The sequence below is a fragment of the Sparus aurata genome, chromosome 17 (genome assembly GCF_900880675.1).
Source record: "Sparus aurata chromosome 17, fSpaAur1.1, whole genome shotgun sequence".
Taxonomy (NCBI): Eukaryota; Metazoa; Chordata; class Actinopteri; order Spariformes; family Sparidae; genus Sparus; species Sparus aurata.
The window spans coordinates 17,964,011-17,982,409 of NC_044203.1; the positions used below are offsets into that span (position 1 = coordinate 17,964,011).

The 18,399-nt window shown below is 42.9% G+C and overlaps 1 protein-coding gene across 1 annotated transcript; it reads left to right on the plus strand.

The window, feature by feature from the left end:
* The first annotated feature begins 11,119 nt into the window (after nt 1-11,119).
* Nucleotides 11,120-15,783, plus strand: tent5ba (terminal nucleotidyltransferase 5ba). Its single transcript, XM_030395264.1, has 2 exons — nt 11,120-11,528; nt 14,606-15,783. Exons 1-2 carry the CDS (start codon nt 11,373-11,375, stop codon nt 15,632-15,634), a joined length of 1,185 nt encoding a protein of 394 aa, XP_030251124.1. The 5' UTR covers nt 11,120-11,372; the 3' UTR covers nt 15,635-15,783.
* Nucleotides 15,784-18,399: the final 2,616 nt, after the last annotated feature.

The window sequence follows — 18,399 nt, forward strand, 5'->3', positions numbered from 1 at the left end:
TAGCAAAACCTGCATAGTATCCCTCCCGTCATTCCAACGACTGACACTTTTACGCTGGCGAGCCACCAGCGGGTTGTATTTGACAACCTGGGAACGAGACCCAACATTCAACTCTTTGGCCAGTATTGCTGACGCTAGGGTTGCCAAATTGTTGTGCAAGCCACCAAATCTCGCGCTTGCATTGGTGGCTTGCCAACCATTGCTCAATGGTTGACAGTATTACTGTCTGAGATAACAACAATTAGTTATCATTGTGTCAAATCGCTTGCTGCACCTGGAAGGTTTCGAAACACCCACTAACAAATCCTGCATACTATTCCTTAAAGTACGGTACTTACTGAGGTACTTGTGTTTTCCTTAAGTATTTCAATTTGACGCTATTTGCCACGTCTTCTTTGGGAAATATTGTACCTCTTTACTCGGTACATTCATTTAACAGGCGTAGTTACTGTTTGCTTTACAGATGATGATTTGAAGTTCACCCAAAACTGGAAAATTTGGTCATTATCTACTCACGACCATGCCGGCGGAAAGTCGGATGAAGTTACGTCGTCCACAAAATGTTTCTGAAGCTTCACAGTAAAAGAGCATGACGGCAATCTCCTAAACAGCTGAAGCAGATGGGGACTAGGTTTAAAATATTTGAAAAAAACACAATATTTACATCACTTTTATTAGCAAAATCTTTAAATCTTCACTGTAGCTGCTAAGCTAAAAAGCGTTAGCATTTGTCCTGGGCATGGGAGGCACAGGCATTCCAGGCACATGCCAATGGCCTCCCTGCCCGTAGAGGGCCCAGACAGAGGGGAGAGGGGAAGACCATCAACTAAATTATATACTGTTTAACATAAGGTATGTTTTAAGATATTTTCAAATATATAAACAGGCTTTTTTAAAAACATGTTAACAATGTTAGTATCGATGTGCAGGAAAAGTCAAGATGTTTCACCTCATTAAAAATCAGGTGAAAACATGTTTCCCATTTAAATATCTAAATCTGAATCCATAAAAACATATTTAAAGGAAATATGAATATATAATAATATATTGTATAGGCCTAAACTTTTCCTATAAATACCTGACTAACAAATTGCGCATGAATACCAAAGAAACTTCCCCCTCTTGGTCGGCACAGGGCTAAGTAGATAAGGAAAGAGCAGATAATGACAGAATCTTCATTTTTCAGGCGAACTGTTCCTTTAAAAACCTACTGTAAAACGAGCACATGTGATACATAGGGGACTGTACAGTAAACGCAGCCACTCAAACTTAAATATAAAGATGGTTGAACGAGCTCCCCTGTAGCAAGTTAGAACTTTAAAGTTACTTGTCTTGGAGGGATACCTCTCACTGCTCACACCACAAACAAACTCATCTTAGTATACGCTTAAAGGCAAATACGCAATGGCACACAGATACGCGCGACCTGCAGCTATCTGATGGCGTCCTTACCCTCCTGTCCTCTGCTTGTAATGGACTATTTTTACAGTGTAACGTAGCTCCTTTTACTGAGAGGGTCTGAATTTGTCTAACAGGTGTTATCTGAGTGTAAGGATCCTTAGGCCGTCACACATTGTAAGAATGTGGTTATGTACAGATGACGGTTGCGCAATAAGCAATAAAAGCCACTGAACGTCAGGCACTGGGTCGTGGCCCGGGTTTATCTAACAATCACAATAAAGTGAGAGGGAAAAAGAGGTGGGACGAGGCGACTGACGGATAGATAGTGCATGCTGAGTCACTGTAAGGGCATGACCAGACATATTCCCGACACAGTACAGCTCTGAATTCTCTGTATGGCTTATCATATTTGCTTCGAAAGAAAAGTTGCGTAAAGGAAGCTCAGAGAGATTCAGAGTAAAAACATAGGTCACCAGGTCGTTAAATGTACAACGTTGGAGACTGTGAATGTTGAGTGGTTCGTGGAGCCCCCGGCTGCTGCCAATAACTCTACAGTATGTAACTCCGGAGCAGCTTTTGGCCATGTGTGCAACACGCTGGCCTCCTGCCTGCCTTCAGTTTACAGCTACATAAAACTGCAGAAAAACAAGCCAGGTTTGTTTTTCTTCAAATACTTGTTTTGTTATCAGCGCTCACAAACACCTGTCACGAATGCGGAAATACCCGCAAACCACCAATCATAAATATATTAATCTAATGAGCGTACTTTGTTTTGTGGTATCATAAAGGGGTTATGAATCTGCTGGAACAAGCAGCTGGCTCTCTGATCTGTGGCCTGATGGGACACTTTCGCCCGATCCTGTTATCCTTCAGGAGGAGGATTTAAGACGTCTGGACGGTGATCAGAGAAATGTACTGCTAACACATATTTCATTAGTCATTGGTTTGGACAGAGGTTTCAACCCAGCTGAGATAAAACCGTCTCTGCTGTCTTCAGATGTCGAGCGGTGTCAGTTACATGAAGTCAAGATGCGCTGGTATGATCATGACCTTAGCAGACATCGTCTCTGCTGCATATCTCTGCTGAGCTTGACCCCAAAGGTTTCCAGTAAGTTTACACAATCGCTCTCTGACGTGTGACACCTCTAATCACCCCTAGGGCCGAGTTTTTCCTCTCGGCTACTGGATGAGGGGGCGAGGAGAAAGGATTTCTGGGAATGAAACCGGAGCTCGCTGCTAAATAGGGGTTCCCTCTCGCTTCTGGTAAATGTTCCAGAGAGGGGATAGGGCCAGTTCTCTTCTCTGGTAGCTTTTAATATGCAATTTCCACACCAGGCACATGTGCTGAGAAAATTACAGAACATGTTTATTTTATAAGCTTTTATGGTCGCGTTTGTTGACTCAGCGGTATCTGCACATTGTAGGCAGCTGTCGGCTTGTTCCTGCGTCCCTGTAGTGCAGTTGGGTGTGTGTGATCGGTGGAGAATGATACCCACAGAGAACCATTCATGCAGCAGCACCAAGTGAAGCAAACTGGGGTTTATTTTCTTTTCGTGTAGCATTTGACAAGGTGATTTGCAGCAGGGACCCTTTAGTGTCCTATCAGGGTGGGTGTGGGGCCCTTGCACAACGTGATTTAAGCTCCGGTTAAGGAAGCTATATCCAAGTTAGGATGTCGCAGACCTACAGAAGGAGGCGATGGTGTTTTATTACCGGGGCCATACATTCCTCTCTCCTACACCGGCTCCTCCATAAGCAGGAGTAAGTCATGTGAGGTATCCATGTGCTTGGCTGACAGGACAAAAAAATTCAGTGTAGACATTTAATCGCAAAGGAATTTTCTTGTTGTATAGATCCAAGTTTCAAGCCACTCAGCCTCTGTTTAGCTTCCATACGTCCTCTTTCTATAATGTATTCAACATACCACACAAATCCAGTGAGTCGAAGTTCTTTTTTTTTTTGTCCCCTTTCCTCCCATTCAGAGAGTAAAGTGAGACTCGCCTTACATAATACGTAGCCCAACACTAGGCCTATATTTGACCGTTGAGCTTCAGAGCGCTTCAACTATGCAATAACCTCTCTTATCCAGAGATACTGACGCGGCTGTGGCATAACTTTGGAGCATGTAGGAGAACAGCTCTCAGTGTTTCGCTCTTAACTTAAAAACAAACTTAACTTAAAACAAATAACTGCAGAGTCGTTGAAAAGATGAGAAAAACAGAGGTCATTCGGTAACAGTTCCAAAAAAGGGGTCAACTCGTAATCTTTGGCAAATGCTGCATGGCCACTTACAGTGTTGTATAAGGTACTCAGAAGTCCTACTTGAGTAAAAGTAAACATATTAGGCTCAAATTTTACCTTGGTGAAAGTGAAAGTCACCAATAGGAGTAGTACTTGTGTGTGCAAATGGAAAGGTGCAATATGTAAGAATTGGACACCTGCCAATTCTTAAATCCATAAATGAGTTTAAACAATGCTGCTCTGGCTCTGGTGCGGTAGGAACTCTGCAAAGTAACCATTATGAAATAAATGTGGTGGAGTATAAGTACAATATCTGCCTCCAAAATGGAGTGGAGTGGAGGTATAAAGTAACAGAATATGAAAATATCTCAAATTGAGTACCTCAACATTGTACCTAAGCACCATCTCTGCTGTCCAGATGTGGACAACAGAGATGTTGATGATCTCACTTGTATCTACTTGTACAGTGTGTTTTGGCATGTTTAGTTTTTCCAGCAGTGGCACTATACTGTAATCAATCAAGCAGGCAGCGGAGAGTCTGACGTCAGCGGCACGGCTGCTTGCGTAACCCCGCTCCGACGTCCAATGGATTTGTCGTCTGTAGCAATCCGGAAAAGCAAATTTACTCCTCTTATCACCTTATCACGATCTCCCTCTATGACATGTAGGCCCCCGCAGTCCAGCCTGACAGGTCAACTCAGTCTCAGTCCTGGCTGGCCTGTTTAATCTGCTGTCACGGCCCGCTGACCCTGAAACCTGGAAACAAACACACTTTTTAATTCATTCCCAAAATCTGAGTAGATTTTCAAAATTATACATACGCTGTAATGTCAGACGCGCAGCAGCTGCATCGTTATTTTAGCTATCGCAGTGCATGTGATGCACACTCTAATAATAGCAAACATTTGGTCCTCTAGTATGACATGTCTGAATGTGCTCAGAGGCAGAGGAGATGAAGTCTTTTTGGGGGGGAATAATAATTCACTTAGATTGCAGGAGCCCTGACATACTGAAAGGAGCTTCATTATTCACCCCTCATGACAGACGCAGTGTTAGCTATCCGTCTTCCCACTATTGATCCTTGTGACACTTCACCGCTTGTTGTTTGGCGACATGGATTGTCAGCCGTGCCTTTTACAACGCACCGTGACGTGACGTCCAATCGTGGCCCTGCATGCTTCCTCTTCTTGTCACTGCCCATCAGGCGAAGACAGATTGAGATAAAGCAGCTGTCCATCGGCTTTGAGCGCAAACGCGCAGACGGAAACAGATGCATTCATGGACTTTCACTGAAGGTCTTTCATATTGATTTATTTGTTTTATTGTACCGGGGAAATCCCACAAAGAGCAGCCATACAAAATCCACATCATAAACAAAAAGCCACGCTAAAAGAGAAGAACAGCCATTCCTCCCTCACTGCCTTCTTTATGGTGCCCTTAAATTCATCAGCGGATATACTGTAAATGTGTCTCATTTTAGATAGGATGCACTCACCGACTACAAGATTGTTTCATAATGTTTGATCATGGCCAAGACAGGAACATACGCCTGTCTAATGCATCATTTGTTTAAGGTGTGTTTAAATACAGGCTATCTCACCGCGCCTACTAGACTCACAGTCTCGGTTGTCATGACTGCAGCAGGATGTTAACTGAGGGATAAACAGAGGATCCAGTGACACCAGCACAGATCAAAGACTTAATATGTAATTTGAAATGTAAAATGTACATTAAAACGACTGGACCCTTGTTTGAGAGATATTTATATATCTATCTACACACACAGTGGGGCAAAAAAGTATTTAGCAATAGGTATTTACCAATTGTGCAAGTTCTCCCACTTAAAAAGATGAGAGAGGCCTGTAATTTTCATCATAGGTATACCTCAACTATGAGGTGAGACAAAATGAGAAAAAAAAAAAAAAAAAACCCAAACAAACAGAAAATCACATTGTCTGATTTGTAAAGAATTTATTTGCAAATTATGGTGGAAAATAAGTATTTTGTCAATAACAAAAGTTCATCTCAATACTTTGTTATATACCCTTTGTTGGCAATGACAGAGGTCAAATGTTTTCTGTATGTCTTCACAAGGTTTTCACACACTGTTGCTGGTATTTTGGCCCATTCCTCCATGCAGATCTCCTCTAGAGCAGTGATGTTTTGGGGCTGTCGCTGGGCAACACAGACTTTCAACTCCCTCCAAAGATTTTCTATGGTGTTGAGATCTGGAGACTGGCTAGGCCACTCCAGGACCTTGAAATGCTTCTTACGAAGACACTCCTTGGTTGCCCGGGCGGTGTGTTTGGGATCATTGTCATGCTGAAAGACCCAGCCACGTTTCATCTTCAATGCCCTTGCTGACGGAAGGTTTTCACTCAAAATCTCACGATACATGGCCCCATTCATTCTTTCCTTTACACGGATCGTCCTGGTCCCTTTGCAGAAAAACAGCCCCAAAGCATGATGTTTCCACCCCCATGCTTCACAGTAGGTATGGTGTTCTTTGGATGCAACTCAGCATTCTTTCTCCTCCAAACACAACAAGTTGAGTTTTTATCAAAAAGTTCTATTTTGGTTTTATCTGACCATATGACATTCTCCCAGTCCTCTTCTGGATCATCCAAATGCTCTCTAGCAAACTTCAGACGGGCCTGGACATGTACTGGCTTAAGCAGGGGGACACGTCTGGCACTGCAGGATTTGAGCCCCTGGTGGCGTAGTGTGTTACTGATGGTAGCCTTTGTTACTTTGGTCCCAGCTCTCTGCAGGTCATTCACTAGGTCCCCCCGTGTGGTTCTGGGATTTTTGCTCACTGTTCTTGTGATCATTTTGACCCCACAGGGTGAGATCTTGTGTGGAGCCCCAGATTGAGGGAGATTATCAGTGGTCTTGTATGTCTTCCATTTTCTAATAATTGCTCCCACAGTTGATTTCTTCACGCCAAGCTGCTTACCTATTGCAGATTCAGTCTTCCCAGCCTGGTGCAGGTCTACAATTTTGTTTCTGGTGTCCTTTGACAGCTCTTTGGTCTTGGCCATAGTGGAGTTTGGAGTGTGACTGTTTGAGGTTGTGGACAGGTGTCTTGCATATTGATAACGAGTTCAAACAGGTGCCATTAATACAGGTAACGAGTGGAGGACAGAGGAGCCTCTTAAAGAAGTTACAGGTCTGTGAGAGCCAGAAATCTTGCTTGTTTGTTGGTGACCAAATACTTATTTTACAGAGGAATTTACCAATTAATTCATTAAAAATCCTACAATGTGATTTCCTGGATTCTTCCCCCCATTCTGTCTCTCACAGTTGAAGTGTACCTATGATGAAAATTACAGGCCTCTCTCATCTTTTTAAGTGTGAGAACTTGCACAATTGGTGGCTGATTAAATACTATTTTGCCCCACTGTATATATACATATACATGTAATATAAGTTTACTCAAGGTGATTTGGTCGCCTGTTCTGATCACTTCCGGGAGAGACAGAGTATATGAGGAGGTGTGACTGTGACTTTACATAACACAACTTTAACACATTACCTCATCCATGAACAGTTCAGACTGAGTCACATCAGTTAGATTTTCCTCTTCCATGAATATTCTTTAACACATGACTTATTCACGATGTCATCAAACTACCTGTTTTTGCTTTCATGTTGTTGGTAGCAGCAAAAATTACATTAATTTCAATATTTAAAAAAAAAAATGTACATAGGGAATTACACCAAAGCAGTGAAAGCATCTCAGGCGTTTTGTTTTAATGGGCCAGTGTGCAGAATTAAATGGCATCTAACTTTGAGGTTGCAGACTGCAAACCAACTGAACAACCTTTGTCTACAATCCTACTGTAGAAACATGGTGGTGCAATGTAGTGTGATCCATGGAAGAGGACCTTGTCAGAACCTGATCTGTGTAGCGCATATCTGAACAGCTAGGTACGGCAATATCACTAGGGGTCACTAGGGTGACATATGTAACGTTTTTGTTTGTACTGCAATTCTGTGTGTGGGGGTGTTGCCATACCTTAGTGTCCAAGATGGCAGATGTGCTACTCTGATTGGGCTTCAGGTGACAGACCTGCTCCCTCTGTAGATATAAAAGGTTCATTCTAAGGCAACAACAATAAAACGTATCTTATTTCTAGTTGATTACACACTAATCAAGACATAATTAAAAGTAATATATTCCATTTTCTGCCCCTAAATCTGACACACTGGACCTTAAATTTTTTTGTTCCGCTGCATGAAGGTGTTGACTTCACATCTGACGGACTCTCTCTGACACGGTGCTGTGAGTGAACCTGAGAATGTCAAGTGGCCTAACAAATATCTGCGTTCATTGTTCTCCCTCTTCCCCCTGAGTGTTTCACATTCAGGTAACGGCTGGCTCTTCTCCCAGCAGAGCAGCACAGCTGCCACATGGCCGGTTATTTATAGTCAGATGACGCAGATGTCTCACATTGGCACCTGGCAGGACCCTCAGCTGGAGACGCCTCTGCCCAGCAGCCCGATAACCGGGGATGCTGTTGCCGAGGTAACGGGATTATGTTGACATCACAGGATCTGAAGTGATCTTCCGTGGAGACCAAATCCACAGTACGCCCACGACCTGACCCCCTCTGAGGCCTGTGACACACTGTCGGTCTCCAGCTGCGTGTTGGAGACACCAGCAGAGTGAAGTGTGTGAACAAAACACACACATGCATATGCTCAAGGAAGAAATGATGCCTGAGTGCGTAAGAGTGTGCGTTTACGTCTGTCTGTGTTTTATTACTGCATCACTAGAAACCAACACAGGTCGATCATGACATGAACTTTAGTCTCTTGTAAACCATTTTACAGGTGTGCTCACATGCTGTGTGGACAGGTCCGGGCAGTTACAGATTTTATAAATTACAACGTGTTTGGGTCATTTTAAAAGAGGAAATTACGCTTCACCTGTATTGTTCACTGGCAAATTACACAGTGGGAGACTCTTCTCACTGAAAAGAGTAATGTCTACTATTGTGAGTAATGTCTGCCATTGTGTCAGGTCCTTCACAAAGGGATATTTAGTGCATTTAGACACATAATAAGTTGCGTGCAGGACAGGAGGAGATGTAAAAACAGTGACAACATGACCACAGTCCACTCCTGTAGGAACTGATGCAAAGAAGACTGACAGATCTCATAAACTGGGAGGACTATAAGGACACTGAACACATCTGACAACAGCTAAATAAAGCCATTATACACAAGTGCATTGTTTAACTCCTCTCACTTTTGGTGTCTTTCATATCTCACACGGACCATTTACATACAATATTGAGCGTATAATGCTCGACGAATGTTCTGCTGAGAGGGCAGGAATGTCTCTATGTCTGCACCAACACAAATAAAAAAAAACACTCTCAGATAAGGAAGCGGAGTGGAAAGAAATGGCAGCGAGGCTTTCCTGAAAATATAAATGGAAAGCTTCACAGGTTATCGCAGCCTTTTCATAAATCCCTGCACTATCATGAGCAAATTAAATTAATGTTTGCTTGTGTGGTTGTAGCCTTTAATTTTCCATCGGCTGCACACACAAACAACTCAAAGGTTAGACGCTCCACTTTCAACAGGCCGTACTAAAAATGATAAGACCTATAAATATGTGTGAATTGTGTGATTAGCAGGCAACAGTTAACAGGTTTAATAGTCCGCTATCAGAGTTTAAATATTCAGCGGCTGACCTCTGGAGTTTAGCGAAAACATTTTGTGCAATTGTACAATCTTGTATATTCACCAGCCGCAACGCTGTCGGCTGGTATTGTTTTCACTTTACCAGTCAGTGTATGTGTGTTTGTGTTTGTGAGTGTGTGTGTGTCATCGAGGTAAAATGTCATCCTTCACACACCTACTTACAGGTCGTTTTCTTGTAAAAATGGCAGAAATTAAGGTTTTCAGCCTCTCAAATGTGAAGATTTTCTGCATTCCCTTATTTTATTTATTCATTTTTTAAAGGGGGTATCTTTGAGTTGTGGACTGACAAAACTAAACATTTAAAGACAACATCTTGGACTATGTGACACTGGGGTGGACATTTTTCACTGTTTTTTTAGACTAAGTCCAAACGATCAAACGATCAATCTAGACAATAATTGGCAGATTATTTTATAATACTACGCACAAATTTTATCAACTGGCCACCTGATTAATATAATAGTCACTCCACTTTTAGCTCTGTTTTTGGTCTCCACCAACTCCTGAGAAATGTTTTGGCTTTTCAGCTGCTACACGCTCCACTATGTATTTGTGACTCTGTCTGTCTGCTGTTTGGTGCTGAGCAGGTAGCGTAGAGTGGGTTTTAAAAGCTCCTAAAGTGTTTTAGAATATTTTGCCAGGTGTTTATATGTCTGTCTGTAGCCTACAAGACAAAGTCACAGAGATTTACAGGTGTGTAGTTGAGAAGAAAATGAAGACTGAGTACAAACATGTTCTTGGTCTCAGTACTTATGTAGTAATGTAGTGATGGCCACTGAGTCATGAACATGTTGACAAGATAGTCCCTATTTGCATAATGCAATTATTTCAAACACTGTGGTGTCCGTGTCTCTGATGACACATTTACATGAGTGAGAAAGACTCTGTCAAGAGATTTAGTCAAAATTGTGGTAAGACTATAAATCAGCGTTTTAAACATGTTTTAACAATTACGAAATGAACAAGAAATACTAAACAGATGAAAACAAAACATGTTATTACAGGTTAATGACCCGTGCAGGTCTCTATGAATGGTTCAAATGAAAGAGAAGAACAGAAAAGAAACCATCACTTTGCGGTTGACCTGGTCACAACTGGTGAATGTGTAACTGGTGATGAGGGGTAACAAGACGACAGTGCCTTGTTTTAAGAAGTCATAAGCTGAGACAGTTCGGGAAACACTGGCCAACTTGTGACTGGAAACTGAAGTTTTCTGGATTATCTTGATTGGACAAAGGGACTTACAGCTGCTGCTGAAGTGCCGTGCAGCAAAGCCTCTGACTTCTTCCTCCTTCTATGCACTGCTCAGCCTATGGCGTGTGATTAGGATCTTGAAGCAGGAAAATCATAAAAAAAGAAAAGAAAAACATCCTGCATGTTCTGCAAACATTCCCTGGAAAATAAATAAGGAAATACAATCAGAAGAAAGTGGAGCTTGTTTGTACAGCTGTAACCTGATCACTGCATTCAATCATTGTAACATATCTGATCAGTATTACACCCAAAACCACATTCATCAACACATATTCCTAATAATGGTGCACAATGTCACAATCATAAGATCATTAGCTCATGGTAGCTGTGTGTGTGTGGGGGGGAGAGAAACCCTGTCAGCATGCAGGGGGGAGCAGCGCGGAGGGGGCGGAGCCTGTCGAGCAGACAAGGGCGTCCATAATCAATGACCAAACACAGCAGCCAATCACAGGGCGCATCCTAATGAGCAGCCTTTAAACCCTCTTATGAATCGGTTCTTTCCAGACTGACTGGATTTTATCGGCGCACACCGAGGGAAACGGCTGACCTCTCCCGCTCTCATCTCCACATCTCTGACTCCACCAGAAAAAAAAACTTTTTTCTACTCTTCCAACCTTCAGCGTGAACGACAGGACCCGCTCACAGCTCACAGCTGCAGGGGATATAATATCTGAGAGAGGATACAGCGCTGTCACATTCGTCCAGCTGATTTCTAGCTTTTTCTTTTTTCGGGGAGGGGGGGACTGAAAGTTAACGTCGCCATGTCTTGCGATGGTGCGTCGGATCAGAGTCGGCGGTTCTGCGTGTTGTCTTGGGATCAGGTGCAGCGCTTGGACTCGATCCTCGGGGAGGCTGTGCCCATCCACGGCCGGGGCAACTTCCCCACTCTGTCCGTGCAGCCGCGCCAGATCGTCCAGGTAATGTAGCCTGCTGACCCACACACACATTCACACATTCACATACTTACTTTTAAAATTTTTTTTTATTGTATAAAGTTGAGCAATGGGACCCTTTGTTAAGAATGAGGGTATTTAAACGGAATATTTGCACTGCAGGAGGGTTGAATAATGTGAAACCTCTGGATGAAATTGTCACTTTTTTATATTCTCCCACCTGGAGAATCTCATATTAAAATTAAATTGTCTGTAACTTTCTTGAAAAGCTCCCAAGGACCCATTGTGGTCCCCAAATCCCAGTGTAAGAGCCACTGACCACTCCAGGACATAGCTTATGTTGGTTTCGTTTCACCCTTCCAGTCTTAAATTTATTTCCAAGACACATTACATCAGCGTCATTTTGTTTCCTCTTTGACTCATCCCTCCAATTTCTTGCGTCAAATGTATCTGCAGGCCGACTATGAGTCTTTTCTCTTGGTTGACGCTTAAAACCAAGTTTTTTCTGAGAGCCACCACAGGAATATCGAAGTCTGGGAGATACGTAGGCAGGAGCACTTCCCTGGTTGGACATCAGTCCCTCCACATTTCCAGCCTCTTGTGCATTCTGGACGGATCATGTTTCACCTCTTCTGTGCTATCTCTATAGAGAGAGCACCAGGTGTAAATGCCAGTGCAGAGTTTTGAAATGATCATTCAGTGGATCTGAATGAGTCAGATGATCTGTCCTCGAGTTCTTTTTCCCCCCCATTTAATTCACACATTGACATAGTCAAGATGAGCCCGACGTCCTGAGCCTGTGAATCCCAGAGGTTCGTGCTTGTGGTCGTGGAAAGATGAATGCTCCATTGAGCCTGCAGGAGGCTTAAATACAGGTTTGAGCCCCAAATGTGGGGACTCTTGTTTCCCCTGGATTTGTGGAAACCTCATATAATTTTATTCAGCTAAAATCTGCCACGAGAGGCTGGCTGCACATTGATCAGCAGTATATCTCCTGTCACGACAACTGGGAATGGCACTCTTTAGCCGTAAAACGTGTATTTAGCTGGTTTTGAGGATGTGATTGTGCCTCTTGCGTTATGCAACACAGGGTGCATGATGCCTGAGAGTGTCAACCTTTGTCCTGCAGCATCGTGGGGCCAGAGAATCCAGAGAGTTAAAGGTATAGCTGTAGATCTGAGAAAAAAACACCCTCTTATGCGTCATTACCTTTTTATTGATGTTTTTTTCATGACAGGTGAGATTAGGGCTGTGAGATCAGGTCAAACGTAACATATTGCGATTATTTTAGGGTTGGGATGTGATTTCAGTTTCTGCATCAGCAGATTTATTTTTTTATTACTGAAAAAAACTTTTGAAAACATTTGTTGAGTTTTTACCAAACAAACATGTTGTCTTACATCTGGAGAGCAGGATGTGTAGACCAGGACATCTGTGCAGCAGCACACTTCTTCATTATAATGCACATTTTCAGTGTTGTAAAAAGTACTCACAAGTCATTATGAGTAAAATAAAGATATCGTGTCAACATACTGATTTTGTAAAAGTGAAAGTCACCCATATGAATAGTACTTGAGTAAAAGTCTTAAAGTATCTGATAGTAAATGTACCTACGTTTTTTAATTTAATAGTTTAAATTTAAAAAGTACAAGTAAAAGTATCTGTGGTTACACTTCGGCACTGTTAACTGTGGTAGATCGGAAATTCAGTGTTTTTCTCATTACCTGAATATTTTCTAAAAACCTGAATGCTGATATAACGCAGTATGTAAACTGCAAAGTAACTAGTAACTAAAGTTATCACATAAATGTAGTGGGGTAAAAAGTACAACAATTGCCTCCAAAGTGTAGTGGACTGCAAGTTTAAAAGGGCAGAAAATAAAAAATACTCAAGGTGGGTGGGTAAGCCACTCAGCTGTGCTCAGGTAGGAGAGTTAGTAAGTGTAGACCTGACCCTGAATTTGGCTCTGACTGCTCTGACGCACCAGATTACCACCTCGGCATATAAAAACTGCAATATTACAGCTTCTGATTGGACTTCGAGCCCAATCGACACCACCTCAGTGCTGAACAGTTACATTACTGACAGGTTATGCTGTTATGGTCTAGCTCCTTAAACACTCCTCCTGTGTGAGGCGCTGACTCGCCTTCAAGTGTTTGTTTGTCAGTAACCTGACCCAGTGTGTATAAATAGAGCTGGCTCGTTATCTGATCACCATGGGAGAGAGAGTTAACAGACACTAATCTGACAGGTCAGTGTCCGGTGGGAGATTTAGGATTGCGACGTGAGTGTGTAACAACTAATTTGCGCTGCCGGCTTGTACCAGTGTACTAATTGCACTTAGTATTTTCTCGGTGGACGTGCTTGGCTTACTTGTTGTTACATGTGTAAGCTTTAGCATCCGGTGTATACCGAGTGAAGATGACAACGTTCTCAGGGAGCTTGCCAGATGTATCAAGGCGGCTGATATGTCAGATCTTCAGATTCAAGTTTCCACTGAACACTTTGATCCAGAGAGTTTAAAGAACAGAACGTTTTTATGGCACGGGTGGACTGCTGTTTTCCTTCAGGGGAAATGCTGTTATTAATGTTGGCTCACCCCTTCCAGCTCTAGATCACCCTCTTCCAATGAGGTGAGACGTTCATTTGAACATCTTCCAGGTCACTGGTGGAAACTCTGCTGACCCTTAATGACCTGTGGTTGTGGGGTTGAGCCCAAAGTAAGGGTGTTTTTTGTTGTCTTGTGTGGTGCTCACTCCGTCTTGGCTGCAGTTCAGGATTGTAAATGTTATCACTGTGTCCGTGACAAGATCTGACCCAGAGCACCAGCTCCGCTGCTTTTTGTCTCAGCTCTTTAGGTTTCATTCAGACTGAAGCTGATGGTGATGAAATGGACTTTTGTAAGCAGCAGTATTGATCTTGCCTTCACAAACTATTGATTTCCACTATGCTCATGTGGAGCTCATATTTCAAGAGTTTAACTTGAGTCTCTTCAGATGCGTCTGTGTCTTTCATCATTTCCCCTCAAAGTCTGACCAAGAGCATAGTTTAATGAATGTGATTAATCATTAATAACATGCAGTGTCTGTGTCTTGTTTCAGGTGGTGCGGGCGAGGCTGGAGGAGAGGGGAGTGTGTGTTAAAGATGTCAGGCTAAATGGTTCGGCTGCCAGCCATGTGCTCCATCAGGACACCGGACTGGGCTACAAGGACCTGGACCTGATCTTTGGCGTGTCGCTGAAAGACGATCAGGCCTTCCGCCTGGTGAAGGACGTCGTGCTGGACTGCCTTTTCGACTTCCTGCCAGCCGGGGTCTCTAAGGAGCGCATCTCGGCACTAACCCTCAAAGAGGCCTACATACAGAAACTGGTGAAAGTCTGTAATGACACGGACCGCTGGAGCCTCATCTCGCTGTCCAACAACACAGGCAAGAATGTGGAGCTAAAATTTGTGGACTCTTTACGGCGACAGTTTGAATTCAGCGTGGACTCCTTCCAGATTTGCCTCGATTCTCTGCTCTTGTTTGACCGCTGCTCGGAGACGCCCATGTCTGAGAGCTTTCATCCCACCGTTGTCGGGGAGAGCGTGTACGGGGACTTCAAGGAGGCCATGGAGCACCTGTGTCAGAGGACCATAGCTACACGCAGCCCAGAGGAAATCAGAGGGGGCGGCTTATTGAAGTACTGCCACCTGCTGGTGCGAGGGTTCAGACCCTCCTCGGAGGCGGACATGAAGCAGATGCAGCGCTACATGTGCTCACGCTTCTTCATTGACTTCTCTGACATAGGGGAGCAGCAGAGGAAACTGGAGGCCTACCTGCAAAACCACTTTGCCGGGATGGAGCACAAACGGTACGAGTGCCTGATGACTCTGCACCAAGTGGTGAACGAGAGCACCGTGTGTCTGATGGGCCACGAGCGGCGTCAGACGCTCAGCCTCATCTCCATGCTGGCGTTGAAGGTGCTGGCTGAGCAGAACGCCATCCCCACTGTAACAAATGTCACGTGTTATTACCAGCCAGCGCCGTACGTGCAGGACATCAACTTCAGTAATTACTATATTGCGCATGTGCAGCCGCCGCAGGTCTCACCGTGCAGTAATTCATATCAGACGTGGCTGCCCTGTAGCTGAGCGGACTGTGAGGAGGGCAGAGATGGACACGGCTCCATCGCTCTTTATCTGTCAGAGGAAGTGGACTGAAAATACAAAAAAAAAAAAAAACAACTCATGTTTGCCAAATATGACTTGACTTAAACAATCCTGTACTGCTGTACATCCGATTGAGCCGACACGTTGATTTTTGTCTTGCAAAACATCTGTAAGATTGCTGGTCATTTCTGAGATGTAGCGATAAATCTTGTTTAAGTATTAAAAAAAGTCTATATGAAGCTTTGTGTATATATATATATATATATATATATATATATATATATATATATATATATATATATATATATATATATATATATATATATATATATATATATATATATATATATATATATATATATATATATATATATATATATATATATATTGTATGTCAAAAATACATTTTTGAGGAAACAAATTTGAAGCCGGTGCTGTTTTCATACTCTGGCTTTATTTTTTTAAAATTACATACTGGACCAAAGATGTATTTGTTGTTCAGAAAGGGAATGTTGTTATGATTCCAAGTGCCTAAAAATGAACCATGAAATGTTCTGAAAACATCTGTAAAGTGAGAACTGTGCAGTTGCTGTTTTCTAGATTACACCGTCTCTCTTTTCAGGAACAGAAGTCATTCATTTTTGTGAGATTAAAAAAAGGAAAAACTGCAGCTTTTTTGTATGGTGGTTATTTTATTTGAACCTTGTTGATCTTTGCTTCTAAGGGCTGCAGTTAGTTTCAACTGCTCATTTTCTGAAACTGCCTCACCATTCACTCCATTGAGTCGTATATCCCCACTTGACCATCATAAACGACAGGTTTTTCATTGAATCTGGGACTAGATAGAGAAATATGGGGGTTGTTTGTTCTTTTACTTGATAAGCTGACGACAATGAGGCGGCTCATTTCCATGACCAGGCCCATTGAAATGCATATACTGTTGTCTGGAGTGAGTTGCATTCGTTAAACCGAGGCTGGGGATCCATTACAATCTGAGGACATGAACCATAAGGAGGCTTTTCTAAAGCACAATGGCTTCTCTCTCCTCACTGATACTAAAGCTTTTTAACAAAGACCAGCCTGTTCTCCCGCCCATGCTACGACTGGAGAGCCCTCCCTGTGTGCTTGACTGATACCATATCCATGTTGTTTTGTCTGAATGAGTCAGAATTAAAAAATCTTTACAGACATGGCTGGAGTGGTTAAGTTTGTCAAAAGAGAGATGTTGGTGGGAACCACACAGCTCATACAGATTATTGGCAGAACTCGGAGCTTCTGAAGCCTCGCGTGTCACATTTGGACCAGTATTTACTTCCTGGAACAAAAGGTTTACGTGTCATCTGAGTCACATGTATTCATTCCCTCTTTTTTAAGTCAGGCGATGAGGGGCTGCTCTACATATACTCTGCCTTACTTTTTTATTAATTAATTAATAATAATTAATTGCACTTTGTCTGTTGCACACATTACCACACTAACCTGTGAGAGGAACGCAGGGCAAAGATTTACCGCTGGGGCCTCTCCTGACTCTTCACCTACTGCAATGTGTGTGTCCCATGTGGCCTCCAAGTTTTAATTAAGTTCAGTGCAACCAGTTCTCATCATTTGCCTTTTGTAGGTTGTGGTAATTAACACAACGTCAATGGAAACCTGCATGATGTGAGCACAATGAATAAATAAAACACAAATAAACTGTCAACTGAAACATTTCGACACAGGTTCTTTCTGCAAGAGTATGGCTCTAGCTAACAACAGTAACGGAGTACAGTGAATCTTTGATGTTCCTGTGGCACAGTGGTCGAACAAATTGACAAATACGTACTACACATCATACACAAACAAAACTAAAGATTCTTATCACCTACACGGCTATCATAGATCATAGAGGTTCATAGTTTGTTTGAAAAGCTAATTGCAGATGGTGCAAAGGACAATCCACGTCTGTTAGTGCTGCCTTTGTAAATGTTGTACGTAGCGTCGATGTCATCATCAGGGTGTTTTTACAGACTTTTTCTCGGCCTGTGCTCTGAGACTAGAAATGCCTAACGAAAAAAACGGAATTACGAACAAGGGGTAGGAGCTTGAAAGATAGAGACGTTCACCAGGCACGTTAACAATTTGCATGATGGGAAACAGGATTCAGTAGACCCGTACCACAAAAGAAGAGCCAGAATATCTCAGCCTTTGTTGTTCACCTTTGTTTTTCAAACGTTATTGTGTTACTCAGTGGTCTTACTGTCGGCTCCTTTGCAGTCATACTACTGTCCACAGCAAAAAACAACTGTAAATTCACAATTTGCCCTACACACCCTGATCTCAGTGCTATGAAGAAGGCAGAGTAAAACACCCAGTTGTATTAATAAGTTGGCAGATGTTGTTACTGACCTGGTAGAAAGAATGCCGCTTTTCAACTGTCTCGAGTTCTGCTGGTAAGGGGAAACACTTGATCAACGACAGAACAGACTTTGACACAATGCTGGCGCTCTCCGCTGAGTGACCGTCCGTTCACCTTCTTTGCCTCCTCCACCGGCGGGGGAGTTCTTTATCATTTGCAGTGTAAAGTTTCCGCAGTTATATAGTTGTTCTCCCGTTACCTTGGGATAGCAACCAGGAAAAAACAATGCCTCTTCCTGTTTTGGTTGCGCAATGGCAGACCGGTTTCATTTGTGCCGTAATTCAACCCTCAGTTTTTTTCCCCCAAAAAATCCCGCCCGGCGCCAGGCGGAAGCATGGTGGCATGGTGAAAG

Coding starts and splice junctions, on each gene's coding strand:
- tent5ba (XM_030395264.1), top strand. CDS start 11,373: ATGTCTTGCGATGGTGCGTCGGATCAGAGTCGGCGGTTCTGCGTGTTG. Junction 11,529..14,605: donor AGCCGCGCCAGATCGTCCAG/GTAATGTAGCCT, acceptor GTCTTGTTTCAG/GTGGTGCGGGCGAGGCTGGA.